The sequence below is a fragment of the Zophobas morio genome, unplaced genomic scaffold (assembly GCF_036711695.1).
Source record: "Zophobas morio isolate AGI-343-1 ecotype UQ-CSIRO unplaced genomic scaffold, CSIRO_AGI_Zmor_V1 ptg000002l, whole genome shotgun sequence".
Lineage (NCBI taxonomy): Eukaryota > Metazoa > Arthropoda > Insecta > Coleoptera > Tenebrionidae > Zophobas > Zophobas morio.
The window spans coordinates 535847-562759 of record NW_026972107.1 but is presented as its reverse complement, the minus strand read 5'-3'; the positions used below and the strand labels follow the sequence as shown (position 1 = coordinate 562759).

Here is a 26913-nt window from a genome sequence, read left to right as displayed (position 1 = left end):
ACATTTAAATAACCAAAAACTTGGAAAATGAAAAAGAATTGAAAAACTGAAAATTAAAACATTGAAAATCGGGAAGTCGAAAAATCGAACATTTAAATAATAATCCAAACATTTGAAAATAAAAAACATGAAAAATCGAAAATGGGAAAATCAAGAAATTGAATAATTAAAAATTAAAAAATTGTAAGTCGAAAAATTGAAACATCAGTAAAATGAAAAATTTAAAATTCGAAATTTGAAAAATTGAAAAATAGAAAATCGAAGTACTAAAAATAGAAAAATCGGGAATCGAAAAATCTATAATTTAAAAATCAAAAAATTGAAAAATCGAACAATCGAATAATTGAAGAACCAAAATATTGAAAAACCCCAAAACTGAAATCGAAAAATTGGAAATTGAAAAATCGTTGAGAAATTTAAAACCTGAAAAATCAAGAAATCGAAAACTTCACATTTAAAAAATTGAACAATTAAAATATCGAAAAATTAAAAAATTGGGAAATCGAAACATCAATAAATCAAAAACTTTAAAAATTAAAAAATCTAAGATTTGAAACTCGAAAAACTGAAAAATCGGAATATTGAAGAATCGACAAAATGAAAAGTTGGAAAAATCAAATATTCTGTAGGTCAGCGAAGAAAAATTTTGTCTCGGTGGGAATCGAACCCCAGGCCTCCCGCTCTCCGGGCAGGTATCCTGGACCACTAGACCACGAGGCCGCTTATCTCCGCTCACCGAGTTGTTATTGCGCCGCCACAATTCCAAAACTGAGATGACGAAAAATTGGGAAATCAAAAACTTGAAAAATCGAAACATCGATAAATTGGAAAATTGAAAAATCAAAACGCCGAAAAGTACAGAAATCGAAAAAGCGAGAAATGGAAACAAAAAAAATTCAAAGCTAAAACATCGAGAAATCGAAACATCAGTACACGATATTATGAATTCTACCGTATTTTCATGGTCTTTTCCCAAAGTGGGACAACGTTAGATTGTTCTGACTGCCGTAAATAAACTATTAGCAATCTTGTGTGAGGAATTAAAAAGTGCTATAATGTAACACTTGAGTATAAGCATCCAGAAACCTCATTCATGATTAGATAAACAAAGGGTGAGTCCTGACTAAGTGAAAATTATGAAATCTCCTAGCAAGTACTTGTATCTGAACAAACTTATGACTGTTAAATTTCGTTGGAACCAGTTAACGCTTAAAATCCTAATATGAACTGTGAATTTACAAGTGCGAAATTTCAATTCAAATTTGGTCACCACATGGTTGTAAAAAAATCCCGTACTATTGACATTGTGGTCCTAGTCGAATGCGCTGTAGCCCCATCTTGTTGAAAATAACCTACTTCCTTTTCATCGTCTGGAAGTAGTGGTATAATGCCAAAAATGTGTCTATTCTAGGCAACTAATAATAACAACAACAATAAAATAGCTTCAACAATGTGTGAAGTTTCCGACGTTATTATTTTCGCGTCAGTAAGCTGAATTTTATTTTCCCCGAAAAGTGTTTGCCGCGGCGAGATTAGGCATGTTTGTGACATCAAGATAAAAGAAAAACGTGCGAAAGGTAATATTGTTGGTGGCAATTTGGAAGGGATGATGCGTCGCCTTACGGTCTTTTTGTTTCCACGCCAAAGTCAAGGGACGAGAAATCCGATAACGATGTGACGACGTGAATTATTTTCTCGTCCATTTGTTTCCTCGCTTATTAGTTTTGACGCGTAGTTTACAAACAGATGAATTCTGATGCATTCGACGATTAACGTCAGCTCGAAAAAGATCACGTTTGGCTCGTCCCGCGCTAAGGAGTCGCGTTTCGAAACCGGCGATAAATCCGAAACGAATTTCCGGCTGCCGTAAGTCTCGCTTTCCAATAAATCCGACATAAAAGGAGTTTTGCGTCGCTTTGAAACGCGTATCGCTGCAGCCTGCACTGATTGGAAATAAGGGTGCATTACTCCGAATCAACCGATCGTCAAACTCCCTGTAGATTGATCAAGCTCTCTTATTATGCAAAACAGCCGGCCGTCAAGCTAGAATTGTGATTTAAATTCGCGAATATAACTGGTTGCATAACTCAGCCTCCGGGCATTGTGTCTTGTTTTCCAGATGCGGCTGCGACGAATGCGTCACCTCCCGCATGGAGGACTCCCTGAGGCACTCCCGCAGCCGAATAAATGCGTACCGCGCCCTAGCGTCGCCCTCTCTGATAGCCCTCTCGTCCAAAGACCCCATCCTAACGGCGTTCGAGCTGTCATGGGAGTTGCGCCGGTGAGCAAACTTGACGAGACACTTCTTTTATTGGAAGCTCCTGACCCGGCGGCCTCTTTCTAGGTTAAGCCTGATGGAGCACGAGTTCAAGAGCGAGTATCAAGAGCTGAGGAAACAGTGCCAGGATTTCGCCACGGCGCTGCTCGACCACACGAGGAGCTCTTACGAACTGGAGGTCCTCCTCAACCACGACCCCACAGGGCCGGCCTTCGAGCACGGGGACAGGATGCACTTGAACAGGTTGAAGCTGGCCATCAAGCTCAGGCAAAAAAAGGTAGGATTTGTTGCGATAAGACGATGCTACGTTGTCGGGCGTTTAAGACTAGTCTAGATTTTATCGGCCGTAACTATACTTTGTACCTCAGGGTCTATCTTATCCCTTGCGATCAATTACCAGTTCGTACTCGTAAAACAGAATCAGGCCAACGCGCCAGATAAAAACGAAGTACCCACTTGATTTATAGTCTATATCTTGCGATGTCAACCACTAAACTACCCGTACTGTTCTTCGTGACGTTTTTTACGTTATCGTCTGCACAAAATGCTGGTACGTACCAAAACCACCCTTGCACACCTTTCTGACTCAGTACTTCAGCTGATCTACCCGCAATCGAACAAGGCCTCCATGAGTACTTCCGCACAGGCCAACCCTCTGCCGAGTTTCTCGCCCTCTTGGAACGCAATCAATTACCCCACGTCTTGCGCGACGAGTCGGAACACGTCTACGACAAGCCATCGACTTGTCAGTTGTGTAATATGGTGATCGACGCAGTCATCCTGGAAAGACGACTGAATATCTCTAGGGAAACCCTCGTAAAAGAAGCCTTGTTGTTGTGCACTCACCTCAACATAGAGCCCGAACGGGTTTGTCAAGGAGTAATCGACCTAAACCTGGACGTCTTCCTCTACGTTATAGACAACTACGCTAACTTCACGTCGGAACGAGTGTGTGGGTCGGTGCTTCAGTCGTACGGTTGCTCTGCAGGGGACGCTTACGAGTGGTCCGTTACGATACCATCCGGGAACTCGCAAGACAGACCCAAACCCAACGATACCGAAGTACCGTCGTTCACGATCTTGCAATTGAGTGACGTTCATTACGATCCTGATTACACCCCGAATGGTAACGCGGTTTGTGGCGAACCCCTGTGTTGTCAGAGTGACCAAGGGGAGCCGGCTAGTCCCGAAGAGACTTGTGGGTACTGGACGGACTACCGGGCTGCGGATAGTCCGTGGCATTTGGTCGAAGAAACCGTGAGACAAGCGAAGAGGCAGGTTAGTACCACCGGAGTGTTTTGAGTTACTGATGGTACTTCAATAGGATTTCGACTATGTTTACTACACTGGAGATATTACTAGTCACCGGATTTGGGAAACCAGTATCGAGATGAACACGTACGCCATCACCAAACTCTATTCTTTCTTCAAGGATCAGTTCGACGTCCCCGTATTTCCGATTTTTGGAAATCACGAACCGCACCCTCTGAATTTGTAACTCTTTTAGAATGACTGGGACGGGTTTGAAGATCTTGATTTTAGGTGGCCGAGTGACACCGTGGATGACGCTTTTGGCATGAAGTGGCTCTTCGAGCTTGCCGCCCAACACTGGTCGGACTTAATCGGTGAAGACGTATCCGAAACGGTACTCAAAGGAGGGTACTACTCAGTAAGTCCACGACCCGGTTTCAGAATCATCGGAATCAACAGCAACATATGTTACACTAATAACTGGTGGTTGACTTACGAAGACGTGGACCCTTACAATCAACTACAGTGGTTAGCAGACACTCTAAAAGAGGCGGAAGACAACAACGAAAGCGTCCATATTTTGTCGCACGTTCCCTCCGGCTTAGGGTCTTGTTTGAAAGTGTGGAACCGGGAATATTCGAGAATCGTGGAAAGGTACGACTTGTCTTGTCGTGACGAAGTACAAACGTGTTGTTTAGGTTCGCCTATACCATAACGGGTCAGTTCAATGGGCACACCCACAAAGACGAGTTCCGTGTGTATTATAACGGGTCGGACCCCAATCAGGCGATCGGGGTAGCCTACAATGGGGCGTCGGTCACACCTATAAGCAACTCCAACCCTAGTTTCAAGTACTACTCTGTCGACGAAAGCACTTTCGTTAGTACCGTCACACTTGTTTTACTTTCGTTGACTCAAACTTTGTAGAACTTGTTGGACTACGAAGAGTGGTACTTCAATCTCACCCTTGCTAACTCTTTGGGTGAAGGCGCCCCTGTCGAGTGGAAGCAACTGTACAGTTTTGTGGAAAGCTACGGAGCCGCTAATCTACTCCCGTCGGAAGTGGACAAGGTTCTGTACAAAATGACCGAAGATCACTCTCTCCTCGACAACTACTTCTTGTACTAGCCACTACTTCGTTGCCTCCACCACTAAACATTTTTTATTTTAGATACAAATTTCGCAACGGAGACACTGGTACTAAAGGCGGATGCGACGACAATTGCAAAAGGAATCTTTTATGCAACATCGTGACCACCGAATTCGGGGACAATGATCAATGCAATCGCTTCTTAGCCCTATACGACGCCTAACATCCTAAAAAATAATAAAACTTTTTCCTCGAAAATGACAATCTTTTATTCCCAGCGATTGGATTTAAATTTAAAATTCATCCTTCATAAACGGCGGAGCTCTGTCGATATTCTAATTTAGTGCTGACAAACTTTTTCTCGAGGCAATTTATTTGGAGAGATTACGAAATTTAACGAGAACCCACAGGTAAACATCGCTACAAGTGCATTTAATTTTGGATTTAGCAAACGGAGCCACGTATGGCGACGCAGCGACTAAATTAACTCCAACGCTGAATACACAACACAGGAAATAAGTTGAAGCGATCGCTAATTAGCTTGACAGATATGCGCGATCATTGAAAAGCGCACCTGGATTAATCCACTTCAAAACACCTGAGATTTTAAAGGTCAATCTTTATCGACGGCGATAATCGGTCCATCACTGTTTTCGAAAAATAACCATTATATTCTAATAAGGCCACTTGTTATCGAATTCAAAATAAAAATATGTATCCATCGTACTTATGCGTTCGATAAGGTAACCTGTCAGGGGGAAAGATAAACAGTTGGTACCCGGTCCCGGCGATGGCACGTTTCCGGATTTTAAGTGTGGCTATTTGTGTCTTTTTGTTGCCTTTTGTGGCGATTGAGGCAAACAATGAAGGTAGGTCCAAAGTTCCACAACCACCATCTACATATTTTTCTTCAGACACTTCAGACTTTGAATTGGTGGTCCGGGGCTTGAAGGAATACATTCCTAGCCAAAACCCACCGGACTATTTTAACACGGCTATGGAGAACTACCAGCTGACACACTTGTTTCGGGAAGGGATGGAAGACATCTACGACAACCCCCAGATTTGCTACATTTGTAATCTAGCTGTCGATTTAGTTATACTTGAACGCAGGGAAGGTATGACCCGGGACACCCTTGCCGAAGAAGCCGAATACTTGTGTATTCATTTGGGTATAGAAAGTCGCAGGGTTTGTTTAGGGGTGATCGAGCTCAATATTGTAAGTCGCACTCAAGGTTCAAACCACAACTAATTTGTGTCGCTAGGACGCTTTCATCTACATTTTGGACAACTACCCTGATCTTACGTCAAACCGCATCTGTGGGTCGGTTTTGCAGACGTTGGGTTGCCCCAAAGGTGACGCTTATGAGTGGTCTATTAACCTTCCAAGTGGGAACTCACCGGATAGGCCCAAACCCAACGACACAACTGACAGTTTTAAAATTCTTCAATTGTCGGATATACACTACGATCCTAACTACACCCCCAGTGGTAACGCGGAGTGTGGCGAACCCATTTGTTGTCAAGAGGATCAAGGAGAAGCGCCGTCTGAAGAAGCCGCTTGTGGGTACTGGACCGACTACCGAGACGCAGACGTGCCGTGGCATCTAGTAGAAGAAACCATCCGACAAGTCAATACTCAAGAATTCGACTACGTTTACTACACTGGCGATATTATTAACCACCGAGTTTGGGAAACTAGTGTTACCAACAACACAAACACGATCAGTCAACTCTATTCATACTTTAAAGATAGTTTCGCGGTACCGGTTTATCCGATTTTTGGCAACCATGAACCTCACCCTCTCAACACGTAAGCCCGTTTCGCGACTTGTCGTTTAACAAAAATGACGTCCAATTTTAGTTGGCCTACTGAAAGCGTGACCGACGAACAATTCTCAATCCAGTGGCTTTTCGAACTCGCCGCTGACGCTTGGTCGGATCTCGTCGGTGAAGACATTAGAGAGACAGTCCTCAAAGGAGGCTACTACACCGTGAGTCCTAAGCCCGGTTTTCGCATCATCGCGATCAACAGCAACCTTTGCTACTCCTTCAACTGGTGGTTGATCTTCGAGGATAAAGATCCGTACGGACAACTCCAGTGGCTAGCCGATACTTTAAAACAAGCTGAAGATAATAACGAAAGCGTCCACATACTGTCTCACATTCCTACGGGAACATCCGACAGTCTCTCGGTTTGGGGACGGGAGTATTCCCGGATTATCGATAGGTAGTTATTATCCCGTTATTATTTACACCGTCGCGTCGTTTCTAGATTCGCAAACACCATCACGGGTCAGTTCAATGGCCACACCCATAAAGACGAGTTCTCGGTTTACTACAACCGATCGGAACCGAGTCAAGCTGTAGGGGTGGTTTTCAACGGCGCGTCCCTCACACCCTTCAGTCTTTCCAACCCCAGCTACAAGCTCTACGACGTGGATGCAACCACTTTTGTGAGTTAGCAAATGTTAGATAGAGAAACACGTTTCTAAAATTTCTTCAAGGCGCTTAAAGATTACGAAGAATGGACTTTCAATTTAACTCTCGCCAATTCACAACCGTCCAGTCAGTCACCCGAGTGGTACAAGTTGTACAGTTTCGTGGAGGCTTACGGCGTTGAGAGTTTAGATGCGGTTGAAGTGGACAAAGTTCTGCTGAAGATGGCGGAGGACCATTCGCTTCTCGACGACTACTTTAAGTAGGTTTTGGTGGAGTGGTGGATTCGAATAAGGTTGGTTTGTAGGTTCAAGTTCCGGAATGGTGACGCTGGACTTGCTGCTGGGTGCGACGACGACTGTCAAAAAGCGAATTTGTGTCAGATGGCCACCACGGTTTTTGGCGAGGACGCACGCTGTAACCTGCTTTTGGATCTGTATGATCAAAAATAAAAATGTTATTAATTGTGGAAAATAAAACGATGAATACGAAAAATGTGTATTTATTGATAACAAAGGTGTCTAGTGTGATCAATTTCTTCCGATAAACACCCGTCAACCAAGCAAAGACACTTCATGATAACGTCCAAGTTGGATTCATTACGTACTGGATTAAAACTGATTTACGTTGTCAAAAAGACAATTTGACCTTGCCAAGGCTCAGTATGATTGTCTGAGTCCAGTCTTCCACGTGCCTGCAAAAACACTAACAAATTAACAAACAACAAACTAAGTAGTTTCAAGTACTGATAAGCAAAGTCAGAAACTTGAGCCACTTATTACAATGTTTCAAAATACAATCAATCTTTTTGCACAGATTAGAGGGTCCCGATTGCACCTTAATTTTTTCGTCCCTATATTATTTCGAATTGTTTTTCTTAAATGAAGGTCAACTACAATTGATCGATGATTATTGATCACCTTGCTGTCACCAGATTAGACTTAGTATTTAATGCAGCGACATTTGCTTATGACCTGCTTTAGCAAAAATGGTGTCAAGTAGGTTCTTGTTGTGTCTTCTACCTCTCGTGGGGGTTGTCATTGCCACGGGTAAGTTGATCTTTTGTCACTACAAGACACTAACACTCCTCTAGCCGACTTCGAGCTGGCCAAAGACGGCTTCGTCCACTATATCAAAACGGGGGAAAAACCGCCACCAGTCAGTTACAAGATACCTCACGTCTTTCGCGAAGACATGGAAAAGGCATACGATAATGACGAAATCTGTACTTTGTGTGCGGCGGTGTTCACCGCTGTGGTGGACGAACGCCTACACGGGATGACCAAGGAGCAACTCGTCGAGACGGTGCAATACATATGTCTAGCCCTAGAGATCGAAAACGAGCGGGTTTGTCATGGTGCGATTAGTCTCAACGCGGACATTCTCATCTACATCGTGGACAACTACCCTGATATTAAACCAGAGCGACTGTGTGGTTCCGTTCTGCAGTCGTTCGGTTGTCCGACAGGCGATGGTTTCGAGTGGACTATTGACATAGCAACAGGAAACGCAGCAGAACGACCTGAGTTGAACGACGACAGTACTGGAAGTTTCAACATCTTGCAACTATCAGACATCCACTACGACCCATATTACAAAGTAAACGGTGTTGCGGATTGTGGTGAACCGATTTGTTGCCAGGAGGATCAAGGAGAAGCTACCGCTGAACAAGCGGCGTGTGGGTACTGGACCGACTATGCCATGGCGGATGCTCCGTGGTACCTCGTCGAGGAAACCGTCAGACAGACGAACACCCAAGACTTCGACTACGTTTACTACACGGGTGATATAATTAGTCACCGAGTGTGGCAAACCACAGTCGAAAACAACACGGAAACCATCGCCAAGCTGTACACCTTCTTCAAAGAGTCGTATGATGTCCCCGTGTTCCCGATTTTCGGCAATCACGAGCCGCACCCTCTTAACGTGTAAGTTCGGCGCTATAAATTCAACTTTTGTTCGAGGGAGAGTTTCAGCTGGCCCGACGATGAACAACTCCAAGATGAAAGCCTCTCTGTCAAGTGGTTGTTTAAGCTGGCGGCGGAACAATGGTCCGACTTGATTGGTCAGGACGTGACTGAGACAGTCTTAAAAGGGGGTTACTATAGCGCGAGCCCTCGTCCCGGATTCCGGGTGATCGGTGTCAATGGCAACCTTTGCTACACGGACAACTGGTGAGAGTGACCTTCTTTCCGACCAAGCCCTCTGACACCCTTTGTCACCCTAAGGTGGCTGATTTACGACGACGTCGACCCTTTCCAGCAATTGCAGTGGCTAGCGGACACACTTAAGCTCGCCGAAGAAGCCAAGGAGAGCGTGCATATCTTGACGCACGTTCCTACGGGGTCCGGGTCCTGTTTGAGCGTCTGGAGCCGCGAATACCGGCGCATCATCGAGAGGTAACCCCGAGTCCGAGTGATTTCCCCTATTTGTCTTTTAGATTCGCCACGACTATTACGGGCCAGTTCAACGGGCACACGCACCGCGACGAGTTCCACGTTTATTATAACAGCTCGGCCCCCACGCAAGCCATCGGGGTGGCTTACAACGGCGCCTCGGTCACCCCTTACTCCAACTCCAACCCCAGTTACAAAATTTACTCAATCGATGATACGGTCTTTGTAAGTGGCGCTCTGGCGCTGGCCTGACTCTACCTGCTAATTTCCAGACGCTGTTAGATTATGAAGAATGGACGTTTAATCTCACGTTAGCGAACTCCCGGCCCACTACCGAAACACCGGAATGGTTTAAGCTGTACAGCTTTGTCGAAGCTTACGGTGTGAATAATTTACAGGCGAGTGAGGTCGACAAAGTGCTTTATAAGATGGCCGAGGATCATTCGTTATTAGATGACTATTTCAGGTGGGATCAGCCGAAACGTATCCGAGGTGTTAATAATTTATTCCAGGTTTAAATTCCGCGACGGCGATGCGGGAATACAGGGAGGATGCGACGAGGCTTGTCAAAGAGAGATTTTGTGCGATGTTGCTAAGGCGCAGTTCGGAGATTATACCCAGTGTAATTATTTCACCGAGCTGTATGGCGAGGGAAAATAAAAATCGTCGCTGGGGGTTGATTAATAAAAAATATATTGTGGTTGTTATTGGTTTTCTTTATTGCCTCGAGTTTAATTAGTTTTCTATCACTGCTTTTTGTTGCCATGTCCACCTGAGGCCTGACTCGGAGAGGGTGAAGCGTTCGTGAGAAAAAAGACTTTCATTAAGGGTGCTGCAGACTTTCGAAGTTTATAAAATAAATTATCGGAAGAGAGTGGAAGTGGCATATTATAATCTTACAGTTGTTGGATAAGTTGTTGAGCGAAGCTGAAACTGAAATTGAGTGCTCTCGGACACCTTCGTTCTCATTAAGTAATTAGGTGCAGACTAATTTTAGCGCGCCACCTTATACTTTCTTTTTTTTTAACCAACTGCCACGTAACTCGATAATTTATCGAATTAATACCAAATTTGTTCGCACTTACCAGCTCGCTGTGCTCGTTTAGAACCCATCAGGTGTTCCTACGTCAACAAGCAAGTGGTTTACCGTACCACACCCAACTGTGACATGTTTTAGTGCAACAATAATAATAAAAATTACCCAATTCTGAAAACCGATCGGACTTGTTTGATGGCAAATTGTTACCACGTTATTACCCTCTAATTACATCAAATCAGTCATAAAATTTATTAAAATGTTCTTATAGAATTAACTTATCAGGGAAATAAAAAATCGATAACAAAAGATAAAAACAACCTTGGCTTACACGCGAATCTGGCCATTAATATCGGGTCCAGTTTCAGAAACTGGACTTTAACCACTCAGATAACAGAATCGTGTTCTGTTGTCTAGCAACCATTGCAATTTAATCTTGACAAATATGTTGGCAACACCAGCGCTTTCCTTGTGCGGTTTGACAGTTACGGCCAAATAACTGTCAATTAAGCTGTCAAATGACTGCAGTGCCAACACTTGAAAACTAAAGTGAAATCTATAAACTTGCCGTTGACGTTGAAGTTGCTGTTACCGCGGACGTTGCTTTTAGAGCCGAAAATTGTCATTTAAAAACTCCGTTGCCAGGTTGCCGTTGATAATAACTTTTATGTTCAACTTTTGTATATACGTTAGTTATATATCTACACTGTTTTAAGTTTCTTGTTGTCAAAATACGTCTACATGTATTAAGAAAAACACGCAAAATATAGCCCCGCCCACCCACCCTATCTCAAATGTGATGACTTTTTTTATTCGTCGTGAGTCAAGGGGGTGGAGCTTGACTGCAAAATCCTTATTTCTCCACGAGAAATTAAAAACTTGCTTTTGAGTATCGTATTGTTGGAAGAATACTATGTACATTAAGAAAAAAATAAAGCCAAAGATTAGGCCTCACTCATACCCGCCCTGATCTCAATTATGATCGATCAGATCGAGGGGGGGGGGGGGTTATTGTAAGATCTTTATTTGCTTACAAGAATTTATCATTTGAAACATGTTTTAAGTTTCTTGTTCTGAAAAGACAACTACGTACATTAAAAAAAAAGGCAAAATATAAGCCCCGCCCACCCACCCTATCTCTAGTCTCATGATGTTTTTATTCGTCGTGAGCCAAGAAGGCGGACCTTAATAATAAAATTCTTATTTCTCCACGAGAAATTGAAAACATATTTTTGAGTATCGTGTTATTCAAAGAATACTATGTATATTAAGAAAAAATTAAAGCCAAAGATTAAACCACACCCATACTTACCCTGATCTAAATAGTAATGAAGTTTTCATTAGTTGTCAGACTAAAGGGCAAAGTCTAATTGCAAAATCCATATTTTCTGACAAATATTTACCATTTTAAACGTATTTTAAGTCTCTAGGAATAAAAAATATTATCACAATCGAGATGGAGTGGGTGGGCGGGGTTTATATTTTGGCTTTTTTTCTTGATATACATAGTATTCTTTGAATAACTCGATACTCAAAAACGTGTTCGTGATTTCTTGTAAAGAAATAAGTTTTTTGAAGTTAAGCTCCGCCCTCTTGGTTCACAGCGAATAAAAAAATCATCACAATAGAGACAGGGCGGGTGGGCGGGCTTACATTTTGTCTTTTTGTTTCAATATGTGTAGACTTCTTTTCACAACATGAAACTTAAAACATGTTTGAAATGGAAAATTTGTATAAGGAAATGTCGATTTTGCAATTTTACCATTTTAACTATGTGCTAAGTTTCTTGGTGCGAAAAGATGGCTACGTATATTAAGAAAAAAGAGACAAAATATAAATCCCGCCCACCCGCCCTATCTCTAGTCTCATGATTTTTTTTTATTTGTCGTGAGCCAAGAAGGCGGACCTTAATAGTAAAATTCTTATTTCTCCACGAGAAACTAAAAACATATTTTTGAGTATCGTGTTTTTCAAAGAATACTATGTATATTAAGAAAAAATTAAAGCCAAAGATTAAACCACACCCATACTTACCCTGATCTAAATAGTAATGAAGTTTTCATTAGTTGCCAGACTAAGAAGCAGAGCCTAATTGCAAAATCCATATTTTCTTAAAAATATTTACCATTTTAAACGTATTTTAAGTCTCTAGGAATAAAAAATATCATCACAATCGAGATGGGGTGGGTGGGCGGGGTTTATATTTTGGCTTTTTTTCTTGATATACATGGTATTCTTTGAACAACTCGATACTCAAAAACGTGTTCGTGATTTCTTGTAAAGAAATAAGTTTTTTGTAGTTAAGCTCCGCCCTCTTTGTTCACAGCGAATAAAAAAAACATCACAATAGAGACAGGGCGGGTGGGCGGGCTTACATTTTGTCTTTTTGTTTCAATATGTGTAGACTTCTTTTCACAACATGAAACTTAAAACATGTTTGAAATGGAAAATTTGTATAAGGAAATGTCGATTTTGCAATTTTACCATTTTAACTATGTGCTAAGTTTCTTGGTGCGAAAAGATGGCTACGTATATTAAGAAAAAAAAAAGACAAAATATAAACCCCGCCCACCCGCCCTATCTCTAGTCTGATGATTTTTTTTATTCGTCGTGAGCCAAGAAGGCGGACCTTAATAGTAAAATTCTTATTTCTCCACGAGAAACTAAAAACATATTTTTGAGTATCGTGTTTTTCAAAGAATACTATGTATATTAAGAAAAAATTAAAGCCAAAGATTAAACCACACGCATACCTGCCCTGATCTAAATAGTAATGAAGTTTTCATTAGTTGCCAAACTAAGGGGCAGAGCCTAATTGCAAAATCCATATTTTCTTAAAAATATTTACCATTTTAAACGTATTTTAAGTCTCTAGGAATAAAAAATATCATCACAATCGAGATGGGGTGGGTGGGCGGGGTTTATATTTTGGCTTTTTTTCTTGATATACATAGTATTCTTTGAACAACTCGATACTCAAAAACGTGTTCGTGATTTCTTGTAAAGAAATAAGTTTTTTGTAGTTAAGCTCCGCCCTCTTTGTTCACAGCGAATAAAAAAATCATCACAATAGAGACAGGGCGGGTGGGCGGGCTTACGTTTTGTCTTTTTGTTTCAATATGTGTAGACTTCTTTTCACAACATGAAACTTAAAACATGTTTGAAATGGAAAATTTGTATCAGGAAATGTTGATTTTGCAATTAGGCTCCGTCCCATAATTGCAAAATCCATATTTCCTTGCTCCATTTTAACCATGTTTTAAGTTTCTTGTTGTGAAAAGACGGCTATGTATATTAAGACAAAAAAGACAAAATATAAGCCCCGCCCACCCGCCCTATCGCAATTCTGATGATTTTTTTTTATTCGTCGTAAGCCGAGGGATGGAGCTTAATCGTAAAATACTTATTTTTCCACGAGAAATTACCATGTGAAATACAATCTTTTGAGACGAATAATGGAAAATGTCCCCCTACTTCAAGGAATTTTCCTTCAAGTAGGCGGCGCTGCACACTACCACAATTTGATTGGTTGAAAATCCGTCAACGGCAACGTCAACGGATGATATAAACGACGCATACCTAAATCGACCTTAAACTCAATTATGAATTTTTCGCACGCCACTGTACAAATTTCAACGTCTCACAGTAGTTTAGTATCCACTCAAACATCACCTCTGACCATTTTCGCACAACACTGTACTTTTCGATTGATTCTTGCCGAGTTAATTTGAAATTGGAAACTTCGAATGGTGTAACCCAAACCGACATAACCTCACTTTAGTACATTTAGAGCGTTTCTATTGCTTTCAGAGCGCACTTCTCGACGAACCTCAGTTGAAATAAATCACGAAAACGGAAAACAAAGTTTGCATTTTCTCTCGGAACAAACGATCTGTCACTGACAGAATTGCCAACTAAAAAATTGATGTAACGAAATTAATTAAAGCGACACTTTTTTTAGAATAACGTAACTGAAATTAACATTTCGGGTATTTTTTTATAGCAGCAGAAGCAACAAATGTGCAGTGAATTTTTTTTTGTTAACAAAAGTACAACCAACTTTGTCAACAAAATCCACTATATCGAGTTCTGGCAAAGCACCAGAAGTAACCGAAGTGTGACAGTGTGGGCAAAAACGGTCACAAATCCTGAAACAGAAAGCGATTAAATAAGTAAAAAAGGAACAGAAAGAAATAAAAGTAGCAAGCGTTAGTCAAGAGACATTAAAACCGTTTAATTCAATTTTAGCCAAATCGAGATGTATAACTGGTTGCATATACAACTTTAATAATCAAAAAAAAATAAACACTTTGTCTTAATTAGAGCCACCCCTTGTCCCCAGTCACTACTTTCCATCCACACATCCCCCTCCCAGCACTACCTCGGCCCGCAATTTACCTTTATCGAAAACACACCCATCATAAATCCAAATTAGTGTCACACGTCTGTCAGTGCTTAATGGTCGCTACAATTTCCCTCCTCTGGCAACACATTTCCAATTTTTACGACGCTCCGTAGAAAAGCGCCCTTTCCCATCCCGCTTTTATGTGTCGCGTAATAAAATTATCAATTTAATCAAGATGCTGTATCCAGATAGGAAAAAAGATCCCCAGCTCTGGCAGCCCGTCTTTAATTCCGTAATTAGGTTTGCAGAGACTCCTCACTTCTGAAAGTGCATCATGAGGTGCGCATCCACGCTGGCACACTTCGGGGTTGATTACCTCCGATGAGGTTTTTGTCGACGAATCGATCATGTTTAGAAAATCGGGCTGCGCTCTGCAATAATAGCACAATAATAAATTGTGGAAAGGTTTAAATTGTCAATAGAAACGGGAAGAATAATATCCTATTGGGCGTGATTTACGAGTGGATGTGCGAGTCAGGCTAAATCAGAGTTAAGGGACGCGGATTTAGCGATTCTTAGCGCGTTTTTGGCCAATTTGAACGGATTATTCGAGACTAAACAATTAGTCGCGGTTATTGGATTAACTTTGAGCGCGAGAGCGTGTTGTGGCATGTTTAAGATTTTTTATTGCATGCCATCAATCAAACGCGATGTGAGGAACGATTTATTATTTAACGCGTTGTGACACAAAATGGCGGAATGTATTCACCTCCAGCTCTTCGGCTTCCCAGAAATAAAATTCGACATCCGTCCCGAGCTTCTTATGAATATGAAAACTTTTATTGTTCTTGCGAATCTCCTTTATCTTGCGTTTTATCCCCGGTGAAACGAACGATAAGAAATTTAACAGCGTCGTTGCAATGTACCGTCGTCTCCTTCTATTTTATCTAGTGTGGAAGCTATTTTTCAATTAGGTCCACTAAATTAAACTCTATCACACTTGGAAAGAGTTTTTACTACCGTTCTCGCGCCACATCAATTCTCCGTCTTCACCGCTCTATCGATTTTTCATATCAATATCCAACAACAGAATTTAATCAACACATGATTTGCATAGCTTGACTATTCTGGGAGCAAACTAATTTGAATATTTAATTGAAAACATGATAGCGAGAGACGAGGGTTGGTTGTACTCTTTAGGAAACGGAAGGGTTTTTTGAAGAAAAGAAATGGGGGTATTAATCAAACGGGGTTAAACACCGCTTGAAATATCCTTCCGGGTATATAAACACAGTTTTGGACGTTCCCGGAATTGAAATGTGGTCGGGTTTGTCTTGAGGAATTGTATCGGAATCGCTAAGAAGGCGAAGCCGCTCCAGATACAAAAAGCGGAATTGATTTCATGTGCTGCTGAAATCGTGGAAGTAGTTTTATAGGGTTTTGTTCAATTTAATCGCGTAATTTAATACTCTGCTGGTGAAGCGAAGCTGTTTGTTTCGTGTCTTCTATACTCCCACTCGGAGCGAGCTTTCAGGGTTTGGTTGCCGCAATATATTTCCACACAAATATTTAAATATTGTAAGTAGCTACTATTTTTTTTTTTACAGTTCGTCGCTCATTCCAACGTCCAGCAACTGTTGGCATCGATATGGTACGAAGGTCTTCCCGGCTTCCGCAGGAAAAACATGGTTCTGCAAGCTCTAGAAATCGTGAAGATCGGCGTCCTGTTTCCGTTCTTTTCGATCGCCTACATCCTTGCACCACATTCCGTCATCGGCCAGACCATGCGAAAGCCTTTCATCAAGTTCATCTGTAATTCCGCGTCTTACATTACGTTTTTATGTAAGTTGAACAATCTAAGTGCGAGTAGTACGTGACAAAACATTCCTACCAATTTATTATACTTTCGTAGTCAAAAAGGAGCCAAAAGCGCAAAAACCACGTAGAATAATTCCCCTGCGATTAGATCTCCCATTATTCAAATCTTAATTCCCGATACGATCTCGTCCAAATTCGCAACAAATTGCTACACGGCCCATTTTTTCCAGTTATGTTATCGCAAACGCTATTCTTCGACGACCCGAGCATCGTATACACGCAAAGGGGCGCCTATCCCACCCTCGTCGAATGGATAATACTAGCCTACGTTCTCGGTAAGTACCCCAAATACGCAATGCTCGAAACTTTTGAAACAAACATCGCCGCAGAGATTTCACAGAAAACTTTGCCACTTTTCCAAAGCCGGCTCCAATTGGTTTAAACTTGGCTGGGTCAGAACGACCACTACAAACGGCTTTATTGCATCCAACCGATTTCCCATTAGCTTTCTTTCTGTTTTTGTTTCCTTGCTTAGACTAAACGGACTTTTCAATTTCCACAGTTTACGCTGCATTGTTATTCCGGCGGCGGCCGGGGCGAGACGAAACTACCACATGACATTCACGTAATTGTTTACGTGGGGTGCAAGCGTCAAGCATGCACGGATGTGTTTTCTTTTGGGGCGGTGTTTGTAAACAAGACGGGGACAGATTATATTTTTTCCTAAACCCCGCCTTCTTCCAAAAATCGCTGCTTTACTGGACAGTGCTAACTCCGGTTGTAAAAGTAATAAGCCACGCCCTTTTCAGCGGCTTTCGCCCACTATATGAAGGGTTACGACGGGAATCTACGTTGACAGAGCCATCTAATTTTGATTAAAGAATGTGATGAGGTAATTCGGACGTCTTAGAGGTGCTTGGAGAGAGATCTTGGGTCAATTATTGCGGTTAGAGTTACGACTCCTTCGATTAGGGCCATCGCGATTAATAGTCGACATATTGACCTGGAATTCTGCGCTCGGATTCCCGGCTACGTGCTCCATCGGTTTCGATAATAAATTTGTCAATATTTAGCGTCCGATTCTGAAAGGCCTTTAGAATTATGTGAGTGAGGCTGAGTTTTTCAATGGATATTGATTATGCTAAACAATCACATCATTAATCCCGCTATAGCAACTATAAATTATCTAACGAATCATAATTTGGCGGAAGCTATTTGCATATATATCGAATTTTTGTGAACATGAATATTAACGCCACTTTAACAAGCCCACGTAAAAAAATCGACTTGGGATTAGTTTACGATTTCCACCGACAAATTCACTTACTCCAGGTCCGTAACAAGATGAAACAAGACAAGAAGAAGAAGCCCAAATTAGATTGTCCTGTCCAGATCAAAGTTCCCACCGGCTCAACAGACCTGCAGCTGTAACAAAGCCACCGTTGTTCCACAATCCGTCCAATTTACCCTTTTCAATATAATAAATGATTAACAGCGGTTCTGAATTTAAATATTTGCTGAAATAATACACGGAAGCGGCGGCCTAATGTATAACCCAAACACGACGATAATGGAAGAAGGGAACATTGTTTTGCAGCGGGGTGGAACTTTAATTTCGTCGAGGATGGGTCCGGATGTGTAGTTAACTAGTTAGCCGCTATGTAAGCACACCTAACACAAACTTGCTTTCTAGGTTTAATATGGAGCGAAATAAAACAGTTATGGGACGTCGGGCTCGAGGAGTATGTGAGAGACATGTGGAATGTGATCGACTTTATTACAAACTCGTTGTACGTAGCGACGGTAGCGTTAAGGGTAGTTTCTATTTATCAGGTGAGGGCGGACGACAGAGGGGCTTTGTAGTAAAAGACGGTTGCAGGTACAAAAGAACCCTGTGGCCATGCACGAACAGAGGAAGGACTGGGACGCGTGGGATCCCATGCTGATCTCCGAAGGGCTCTTCTCGGCCGCTAACATCTTCAGGTGAGTCCGCGATAATCGCATCCTGGTCACGGCACCACCACGTCCAAACTATTGTTGTTTCTGCAGCGAGTTCATCTCGTTAATAAAATCGGAATTGGATCACTTCCTGCGCTCTTCGTTCGAAAGCCCTCCACATCGCTATTCAATAATCGAAACTAGCTACGCATATGACTGATGAGATGAATTGTCGCTTGACGTGCACTAGACGGCTGTTTAATTCATTACGAACCGGTGAATACCATAAGCAGATTAAATTGCCCTCACCCTCTTCGACACGTTTGATTTGAAAGCGGCAGCTGACGCCGACTACGACGCGAATATTAAAATGTTCCATAACTTTTTCCGAGCGATCGTTTACTCTAAACAATGCCGGTGCGTAATTGAAGTCGTTTCCATTACGATTTTCGGAAATGAAGAGGTAATGAATAAACGTTTGTTCCTGGTCGGGGAAAGCCAGACGGAGTGGAACCGTCCGAAAATTTATTGCTAAATCGAACTATGGACTATTATTTCGAATAACGCTAGTTTGTTCGGAGGCATAAAATGCACTCGAGCGTTCAAGTCCAAAGTTTAAATTGCCTGCATTTATGGTCTCTTCGCCGCTCCACGCAGCTACCACAAATCTCGCAACTTTCGGACATCGATCTCGGCTTGGCACACCCTCCAGGATTAGTGGCCACGTGTTCTAAGTACTAACGAACGGTTTCATCAACTTCGGGCGAGACAGATTTTAGACTCCTCGAGCGGTTTATACGGTCCCCTTTAAAAGTAGCTTTCTGTTTTCTGTAGCGTGCAGGTAATGGAACGAGCGGCAATAAACATAATATTGTTTACGACCACCCCTATAATTTATTTTACTACTTCTTCACATATGTACCACATTTTCGCAGAAAGGACTGCGTCTAAGTCAAAATAAACTCAATTTAATGAGAACAAGTCCCGAGGGAGAGATTATTCTGCGGTACGAGCTAGCGCGGACGCTTTTTTCGCGAGAATTTAAATCTGCGGCCAACCCAGTCTACGTTAATGCTAAATGTGGAAACAGCTACATTAATTATTATTTACTTAGTAGGAGAACGCAGCCAGTACTCGAGCGTCGAGTTGGTGCCGTGACCAGTATGCGCCTCAGACTTGAATGTTTAAATTACCTGTGGCTTGCAGTTCGCTGAAGCTGGTGCACATTTTCTCCGTAAATCCGCACTTGGGACCACTGCAGGTGTCGCTGTCGCGCATGGTGATGGACATAATGAAGTTCTTCTTCTTGTACGTCCTCGTCCTGTTCGCCTTTTCTTGCGGTGAGTACCCTCGAACGTAAACTATTCCGTCCAGCCGGCGTCACTTGCAAATTCGGGCGATATTTTTCAGGTCTGAATCAGCTCCTTTCATATTATGCTAAAGCCGAACGGAGGAAATGTCCCGACGAGGAACCCTTGAGTCTTTCTTTAAATCGGACTGAAAATAACGACACGAACGCCTGCATTATATGGAGGAGGTTTTCGAAGTAAGTATCGAGCGGCTAATTAAAAGCTTCTCTTCATTTTCGTGTTAAATTTCGCCATTAATCACACTTGGGGGTTCAAATAAATTTGCATCCCAGATAGGGTTCTAATCAAGTCATATTCGATTATGTTGCAGCTTATTCGAAACCAGTCAGACGCTGTTCTGGGCCGTGTTCGGATTGGTCGACTTGGAGAGCTTCGAGCTGAACGAAATTAAAATATTCACGAGGTTCTGGGGAATGCTCATGTTTGGGACCTATTCGGTTATTAACATCGTTGTTCTGCTCAACTTACTGATTGCGATGATGAATCATTCATATCAACTGATTTCGGTAAGGGAAACCCTTGATTGCCACCACGCCCCTCAAGACTACGACGTACCCGTAATCCCGGTCACGGCACCACCGCAAACAAAAAATTACCTTAAAATTGAAAGCAAATACGAGCAAAAGTGGATTAGCGTCCGGCAACGTGTTTGCACTTTAAACTCGGGCCCGGACTTTCCTCCGGGAGTTTCTCTAATATCTTCCACGAAAAACTTCCAAAACAATTCGCATTATTTGAAGTTGTGATTAAAAAGCCGTTCGCTTTCCTCGTCGATATTCCCACGAGGTTCGACAACCTCGCATGCTTTCCAGACTTTTCCCGTAATTACGAACCGCGATCATCGGTCACGCAAGCATTATGCAATCAACTTCGAACGAAGCCAAGAAGAGATTCCGAAACAACATATTTACCTTTTGACGGTCATAAATAAGCCGCGTTTGAGCCAGATCGACGTTTCCTGCGTCGCGAAAATTCAATTTGCCCTGTATCGTCCATGCCGCAGCATTTCGACTGTAACTGGTTTTGCAGAGGCCTTCTTGGGATTTCTTGGGCGTTAGTAAAACTGATTTAAGGTGGGACGCGTCACCGGGTTTAGCCCGATTCCTTGCAGGAGATGCAAGCAGAGTACTTAGATTACGTAGCCCGGTCCTAATTCGGGTCATTGTTTCCGCAGGAGCGAGCCGACGTCGAGTGGAAGTTCGCCAGGAGCAAACTGTGGATAAGTTATTTCGAGGAGGGGGGCACCGCGCCCCCTCCGTTCAACATCATCCCGACCCCCAAGAGTATCTGGTACGTGATTCAGTGGGTCCGGCGGAAATTCTGCGGTCATTCCCGCGCCGCCAAAAAGGAGCACATGCGGACGATAAGGGTGAGTGAGAGCGTGCCGGCGATCTGGGGGCCGGTCTGCGGCGATTTCCGGTACGTGTCATGCAAATGCGGGATATAAATCAGCGGAACGGTCCCTAATTAAATTCGCAGAGTGCATGTATGCATTCCTATTAGAGCTGAATGGACGAGGTATGCGTGTCGGGGTGGAGTAACGCTTTTTTCTGTTTGCAGAGGAAAGTTAAACAGGCGAGCGAGAGAGATTTCAGATATCAGGTGAGATAATTAAGTGCATTATTGTACAAACTGATGGAGTTACATTGTCGACTTTTCTATAGAGCATTATGCGAAACTTGGTGCGCCGCTACGTGACAGTCGAACAAAGAAAGGCGGAAAATCAGGGAGTTACCGAGGATGACGTGAATGAAATCAAACAGGACATATCAGCGTTTCGCTTCGAACTTATTGAAATACTCAAAAATTCTGGAATGAACACGTCGACGGCGCACAGCGGCATGGGTAATTAAGAAAGAAAGCCCAATCTCAGATTTTTATTGCCTTGTTAGGTATTCGAGAGGCGGAATTCCACCCTCTGCCGATATTTCCAATCAAACCGAGGGCAAATTACACTCTAATACCTAATAATTCTCGCTCCGGCAATCACAAGCGGTTTATTTTTCTCGAAATCATACTTGTCTCTTTCAGGTACCGGCGGCAAGAAGAACCGCCAGAAAGAGCGAAGACTGATGAAAGGCTTCAACATCGGCCCCCAGCCCTCCACCGCCACCGGGTCTCTACCCCCCGTGGCCGAGTTCATCGCGTCCCTCCAGGGCCACCAGGAGGGCCACCACCACGACTTCTTCGGTAGCACTCTATCCGGCATCTTCAACTCCACCCCCCGCAAGCTCCACCAGCACAGCAGCACCGTCTCGTCCTCGCAAGGCAGCATCAACGAAGGTTCGCAAAACCACAACCACCACCATCGAGGAATCGGCAGGTATAGCAGCACCCCTTGACACCCTTTCACAGCTAGACTAGGCAAAAGCTTACTTTTTCTTCTTTATTCCGTTTCTTTAGTATGCCTATGCTAGACGCTTTGAATGTAAGTGCACACTCGAGAAATTCCGCGTACGGGTGTAACGAGACGCTTTTAGGTTTCATTTGAAACGAAGTCATTCGCACAAACGCCGCTGGGGAACCTTGATCGAAGCGGCAAAAACTGGAAAAGTTTCCCGTTTGATCGGACGTTCCCGTTCCGAAGATTCAGTCTGCAACAACTGCAGAGAAAACGGACACAACCACTCCCACAGTCACAGCAATAGTCCGGCGTCGGACGACAACGGCTCGGTGCGGTCGTCGGACTCGAACCCCAGCCTCGACGTGCCCGTCCACCCGGAGCCGGAGCTGCACGGGCTGGCCCACGGGCTAGCCCTACTCAAGAAGAAGAGGAAGAAGTTCTCGGCGTCGAGGAACACGAGTCCGATCGTGGCGGCGGCGACCAGGGAAGTGGCCAGCGTGAAGAAACCCCCCAAGAAGGTAAACATGTAGGCAACACTCTATACACGCGAATCTCTGTTCGTTTGTTGTAGATTCCTCAGGTTTTGAAACGAGCCTCCAGCGTTCCTACTCGCGTACCAGAAGTGATTCAAATGGTGTCCCACGACAAGACCCAATCCCACCAAGATTCCGTTGAGATTCCCATCTCGGCACCGCCGACGCTGACGCCCTCGACCACCGAAGAGAGCGTGGCGGCGGCAGGGCAACACAATGCGGGTGCCTCTTCCAGGGAACCTCTTCTCTACTATTCTTCGTCTAGTAACCAAGCGACTGGGTCTTCGCAGACTCCGGAAGAAGAATTTAGGAATAATTCGCAGTCGTTGCCTAAGTTACCCGGGGTCATCCCGCTGAGTGGGCACAATGGGCCTACGGGCTGGTTGTAACGGGGTCTCCAAAGAGTCAATGGTTTTACGAAACGGAGAAAAAGGCGATGAGATTTTGTTTGAGTAGGTGGGACGAGTGATGTAGATGCTTGTGGGAGAATCATTGACCCTTGTGGGTGCACCGGAGATATGTAGTAGTTTGTTAATTTACGAAAAATGTGATAATCGTTACTATGGTCGCTAATAGCCATTTTAAAGGACCATTGGTTATTATAGGCAATTTCACAGGGTGATGAGGAAATGAATATCAGTTTTTATTTACAGTAAACGGTTTTTTGATATTTTGACTGCCATTTTCATCTCTTCAGACTTTCCTATGTAAGATAGACTAGAGTTAATTTTAAGGAGTGTAGATTATCGTTATAATATCAAAATCACTTTCACCGATCTCTACCATTGAAACAATTAAATTAAAATACATACGAGAGGCCTTCGAACATATTGTAGTTTCATTGTCATTGCCTTAGTCTAGACTAGTCTGTGTAAAACTGGGTATTTTTATAATACTTATTGCTACATTCACTACAAACTGTACATAACATCACTGAAATATTTTTTAACTCATTAATCTAACTTAACTTTAAGAAAAAACTATATCCGCCACATCTACCCGAAAATTTAGATTAAGCAGAACTTAGTGGTTAAGAGCATCCTTTTATTTCGCGAGGTGTCTGAAGATGCAAACAGACACTTGTTCCTCTGTAAATGTATTTCATCCAGACACCTCCACACATCATTAACTTTTGTTGAACCTTTTTACACTAAGGTCATACACCACATCGTAGATGAGTCACTCTGACAAAATTGTAAATTTATTGTTAAAGTACCGTTTCAACCAAAAATTTTATACAAAATTCCACATCTGCTCTCTTGTGTAGTCGCGAAATGGTAGACGTTAAGATGTACTTATTTATTGTTGAAAAGTTGGACATATTTTTTCTAGTCATCTCAGAATAGACGCTTAGTCGGTAGGAAATAAGTCGCTTAGTATTAACTTTTTTTATGCGTGTGCTATTGTTTAATAAAAAGCTTGAAACTGTAGCTCTTTTAAGTCACAACCTTTATTCAAACGACAATTCTAATCATCAATGTGGTACTTAATGAGTTCGACAAAGCCCACTCCTTTCGAGTCTTTCACCGCAGCCTTCTTTCCTTTCGTTGTGGTCTTAGGCATGTCGAATTCAACCGGCTTCTGCGCTCCAGGCATGATCGACTGTTTTCTTGCCGCCTGGAACCACTATAGGTACCACCTCACCACTCAAGCCCCCACTTACCATCGCCTTCTTCTCGCCGTCGTCGTCGTCCGTGATCCTAATCCCCGGCATAACCGACATCCTCCTAGCCGCCGGCATCGCAGACATCATCCTGAACAGATGCGCCGCTTCGTCCTTCATCTTATCACCAGCCATCATCTCCACAATCTTCTGTTCACGCTGCATCAACACCTTCGGTCCCAGTTTCTCGTCGAAGGCAACCTTGTCGATCACTTGCCGACACTAAAACCCTATCAGAAAAAATCGTACCAAAGAAAGTCGTACCTTGTTCAAGAAAGTAATTAACTGCTTGTCTCCCATGGTTTGCGCTAATTCCAAAGCTTCGCTAGCATCCGACTTTGCGTCGTTCTTACTATGCTGAGCGATGTTGATCCTCATGACCAGAAGCAACGAATTGATGACCCACTTGTTGTTTCCGATGCGCTTGGCTTCGTTCATGCACTTTCTGGCGTAAACTCGTCCCAGTTCGTACTGCTTCAACTCAGTGTGGAACCTACTCAGCTCATGGTACAACCAACACATCTCCTGGGGACTGGTAGCTCTACGTAGACGGTCTCCGTAAATATTCACTTGTTTCCTAAACGAAATAGTGAGTCGGGTTACTACAAATCGCACCTACGTACTTCCAGTCGATGAATACTCCTTTGAATTGTTGAATGACGGAGTCCGTCGACGGCTCTCGACTCAAATGGAGCCCCAGCATCTTATAAATCCTCTTCTCCTGGTCCCACTCCAGCTGATTCTCGTTGATCCTCTTGAGGTCGTAGTGCGCTTGACACACCGTGTCGTACAACACCTCGAGGTAGTTCTCTCTATCGGGCAAAACCTTCTTCGACTTAAGCTCGCAGTAAGTCTTCAGTTTCTCGCCTAATTCCAGCACCGTTCGCCAACTCCTCTCCTGGAGCGCTTCTTTCATCTTCGTCACGATGGCTTCGGCGTCTTTCTTCGCCGCTTCGCGCAACTTATTCATCTGTTCTTGTTGTCGCTCCTTCAAAGCACCGGAAGATGTAGCCTCCTGGTACTTGATGAAGTAGAAAGGTCTGCGAGCTCGTAGCAACTCTTGCTTGTATTTAACAGTTTTGTAGCCGGTTTTCGCCAGAAGCAGGATTTTTTCGGTACCGGCTTCGTTGGGACAGGCTATCCCGGGCTCGTTGGGGAGGTTCTTCAAAAAGAGTTTGTCTCTGTAAAGAGTGTCGAGGTACTTCTCCGCCATGTAGTTCTGGATGTTGCTGGTGTAGCGCTGCAGCGGCCTGTAGGGGAATTTGATCTTCGGGGGTTCGATGTTGTGCTCGGATTTTTGCGAGTAGATGCTGTCGACGATGCTTTGGGTTTCGTATCCGGGGTCAGTGTGGTTGGTGGTGGATTGGTAGAAATTAGACGTCAGCGACTGGATGTTCTTCACGGATCGTAAAGGTACGATAGGGTCGCCTTTAGCGTTAAATTTTTCCGGGAGGATAACTTTCTTCTTTTTCTTCTTCTTGTATCTGGATTTGGGTTGGAAGCGTTTCTGTTCTTCGAAATTCTTCTTCCATGCTAGTTTGCGAATGATGAGGTAGTGGTCACGGAGAGGTCGTCCCGCTCTTTCTCCTAGACAGTTTTCGATGGCGTCTGCACACTGTGGAGAGTAAGTCTAGAGAGGGTTAATCATGTCGAGGACTCACATGCATAGCACCCATTTGAAAATAATCCGGTTTTTTCCTCTTCGGAATGAGTCTGGTGTTTTGTACTAAGCCGTCTTCAAACTCGCAGTTCAGGTAGGTATTAAGGGCTTTGTGCGCCAGCATGACCAAATCGTCGGGGTCTAACTCTAGAGCCGTTCTGATGTCGTTGAGGGCGCCTTCGTACTTGCATGCTTTTGATCTAGCCCAAGCCCGGCCCATCAAGGCTCTGCGGTCATGAGGGGTCTTTGTGATGGCTTGGTCGAAGAACTTAAGTGCTTGGAAAGGGTTAGTTAACGAAAAAGTAAAATTCGTATGATGGTACCTCTCTCATATTGTTCTAGCCGGGATATGTAGTACCCCAACTCTCGGTACAAGGTTTGGAAACCGTACACTTCTTCTTTCTTGCCAAAGGCTGCGGCTGCAAGTGCCGCTGCCATTTTTAACAATTTTGGAAACCAGCTTTGAAAGTTGAAATTCGGAAAATTTAATTGACACGCGTTTTGTCTGTCATTTTAGACAAGAACGTTTTTGAGAGGTTGTTGATGTATGATGAAGTTTTGACTCAACAAAACACGGAAATTTGCTCGGTATGAATTAGGTGTAAAATGATGTAGCTATTCTAGTTTAGAGAAATTGTGAATCAGCACATATTTACTTTTAAACTAATGTTATGACACACCTGTTAGTCAAGGTACTTACTTAGATAAATAAATAAGGTGTATAGGTCCAGTCAGTGATAAGATCGTTTCAT

The 26913-nt window shown here is 43.2% G+C and overlaps 5 protein-coding genes across 6 annotated transcripts in view; 4 read left to right on the top strand and 1 right to left on the bottom strand.

Moving 5' to 3' along the window:
• LOC135123259 (transient receptor potential-gamma protein) overlaps positions 1–24233 on the top strand; it is a 92548-nt gene extending 68315 nt beyond the window's left edge. Inside the window, exons 6-20 of one of the 2 annotated variants that reach the window (XM_064047769.1) lie at positions 2120–2281; positions 2345–2555; positions 16443–16677; positions 16884–16988; positions 18347–18486; positions 18533–18636; positions 19798–19931; positions 20002–20137; positions 20272–20467; positions 21136–21330; positions 21522–21563; positions 21626–21806; positions 21993–22284; positions 22460–22823; positions 22877–24233. In XM_064047769.1, the coding sequence (XP_063903839.1) occupies positions 2120–2281; positions 2345–2555; positions 16443–16677; positions 16884–16988; positions 18347–18486; positions 18533–18636; positions 19798–19931; positions 20002–20137; positions 20272–20467; positions 21136–21330; positions 21522–21563; positions 21626–21806; positions 21993–22284; positions 22460–22823; positions 22877–23227 (2848 nt within the window). In that variant the 3' untranslated portion in view covers positions 23228–24233. Of the gene's footprint in view, positions 1–2119; positions 2282–2344; positions 2556–16442; positions 16678–16883; positions 16989–18346; positions 18487–18532; positions 18637–19797; positions 19932–20001; positions 20138–20271; positions 20468–21135; positions 21331–21521; positions 21564–21625; positions 21807–21992; positions 22285–22441; positions 22824–22876 lie in introns of both variants that reach the window. The other variant, XM_064047759.1, reaches the window with a different exon arrangement.
• LOC135123230 (sphingomyelin phosphodiesterase-like) lies at positions 2693–4877 on the top strand. Its single transcript, XM_064047726.1, has 7 exons — positions 2693–2828; positions 2877–3556; positions 3603–3772; positions 3821–4183; positions 4228–4408; positions 4457–4650; positions 4701–4877. Exons 1-7 carry the CDS (start codon positions 2759–2761, stop codon positions 4840–4842), a joined length of 1800 nt encoding a protein of 599 aa, XP_063903796.1. The 5' UTR covers positions 2693–2758; the 3' UTR covers positions 4843–4877.
• On the top strand, positions 5365–7553 carry LOC135123220 (sphingomyelin phosphodiesterase-like). Its single transcript, XM_064047716.1, has 6 exons — positions 5365–5838; positions 5885–6432; positions 6484–6849; positions 6895–7075; positions 7127–7320; positions 7366–7553. Exons 1-6 carry the CDS (start codon positions 5410–5412, stop codon positions 7508–7510), a joined length of 1863 nt encoding a protein of 620 aa, XP_063903786.1. The 5' UTR covers positions 5365–5409; the 3' UTR covers positions 7511–7553.
• On the top strand, positions 8017–10161 carry LOC135123275 (sphingomyelin phosphodiesterase-like). The gene is made up of 7 exons (XM_064047792.1): positions 8017–8107; positions 8152–8986; positions 9035–9232; positions 9287–9457; positions 9499–9679; positions 9727–9920; positions 9967–10161. Exons 1-7 carry the CDS (start codon positions 8047–8049, stop codon positions 10112–10114), a joined length of 1788 nt encoding a protein of 595 aa, XP_063903862.1. The 5' UTR covers positions 8017–8046; the 3' UTR covers positions 10115–10161.
• Positions 24234–24270: 37 nt separating the features above from the next.
• On the bottom strand, positions 24271–26823 carry LOC135123269 (uncharacterized). Its single transcript, XM_064047781.1, has 6 exons — positions 26485–26823; positions 26163–26437; positions 25125–26116; positions 24766–25078; positions 24502–24723; positions 24271–24455 (listed from the first exon to the last, which is right to left on the bottom strand). Exons 1-6 carry the CDS (start codon positions 26597–26599, stop codon positions 24306–24308), a joined length of 2067 nt encoding a protein of 688 aa, XP_063903851.1. The 5' UTR covers positions 26600–26823; the 3' UTR covers positions 24271–24305.
• Positions 26824–26913: the final 90 nt, after the last annotated feature.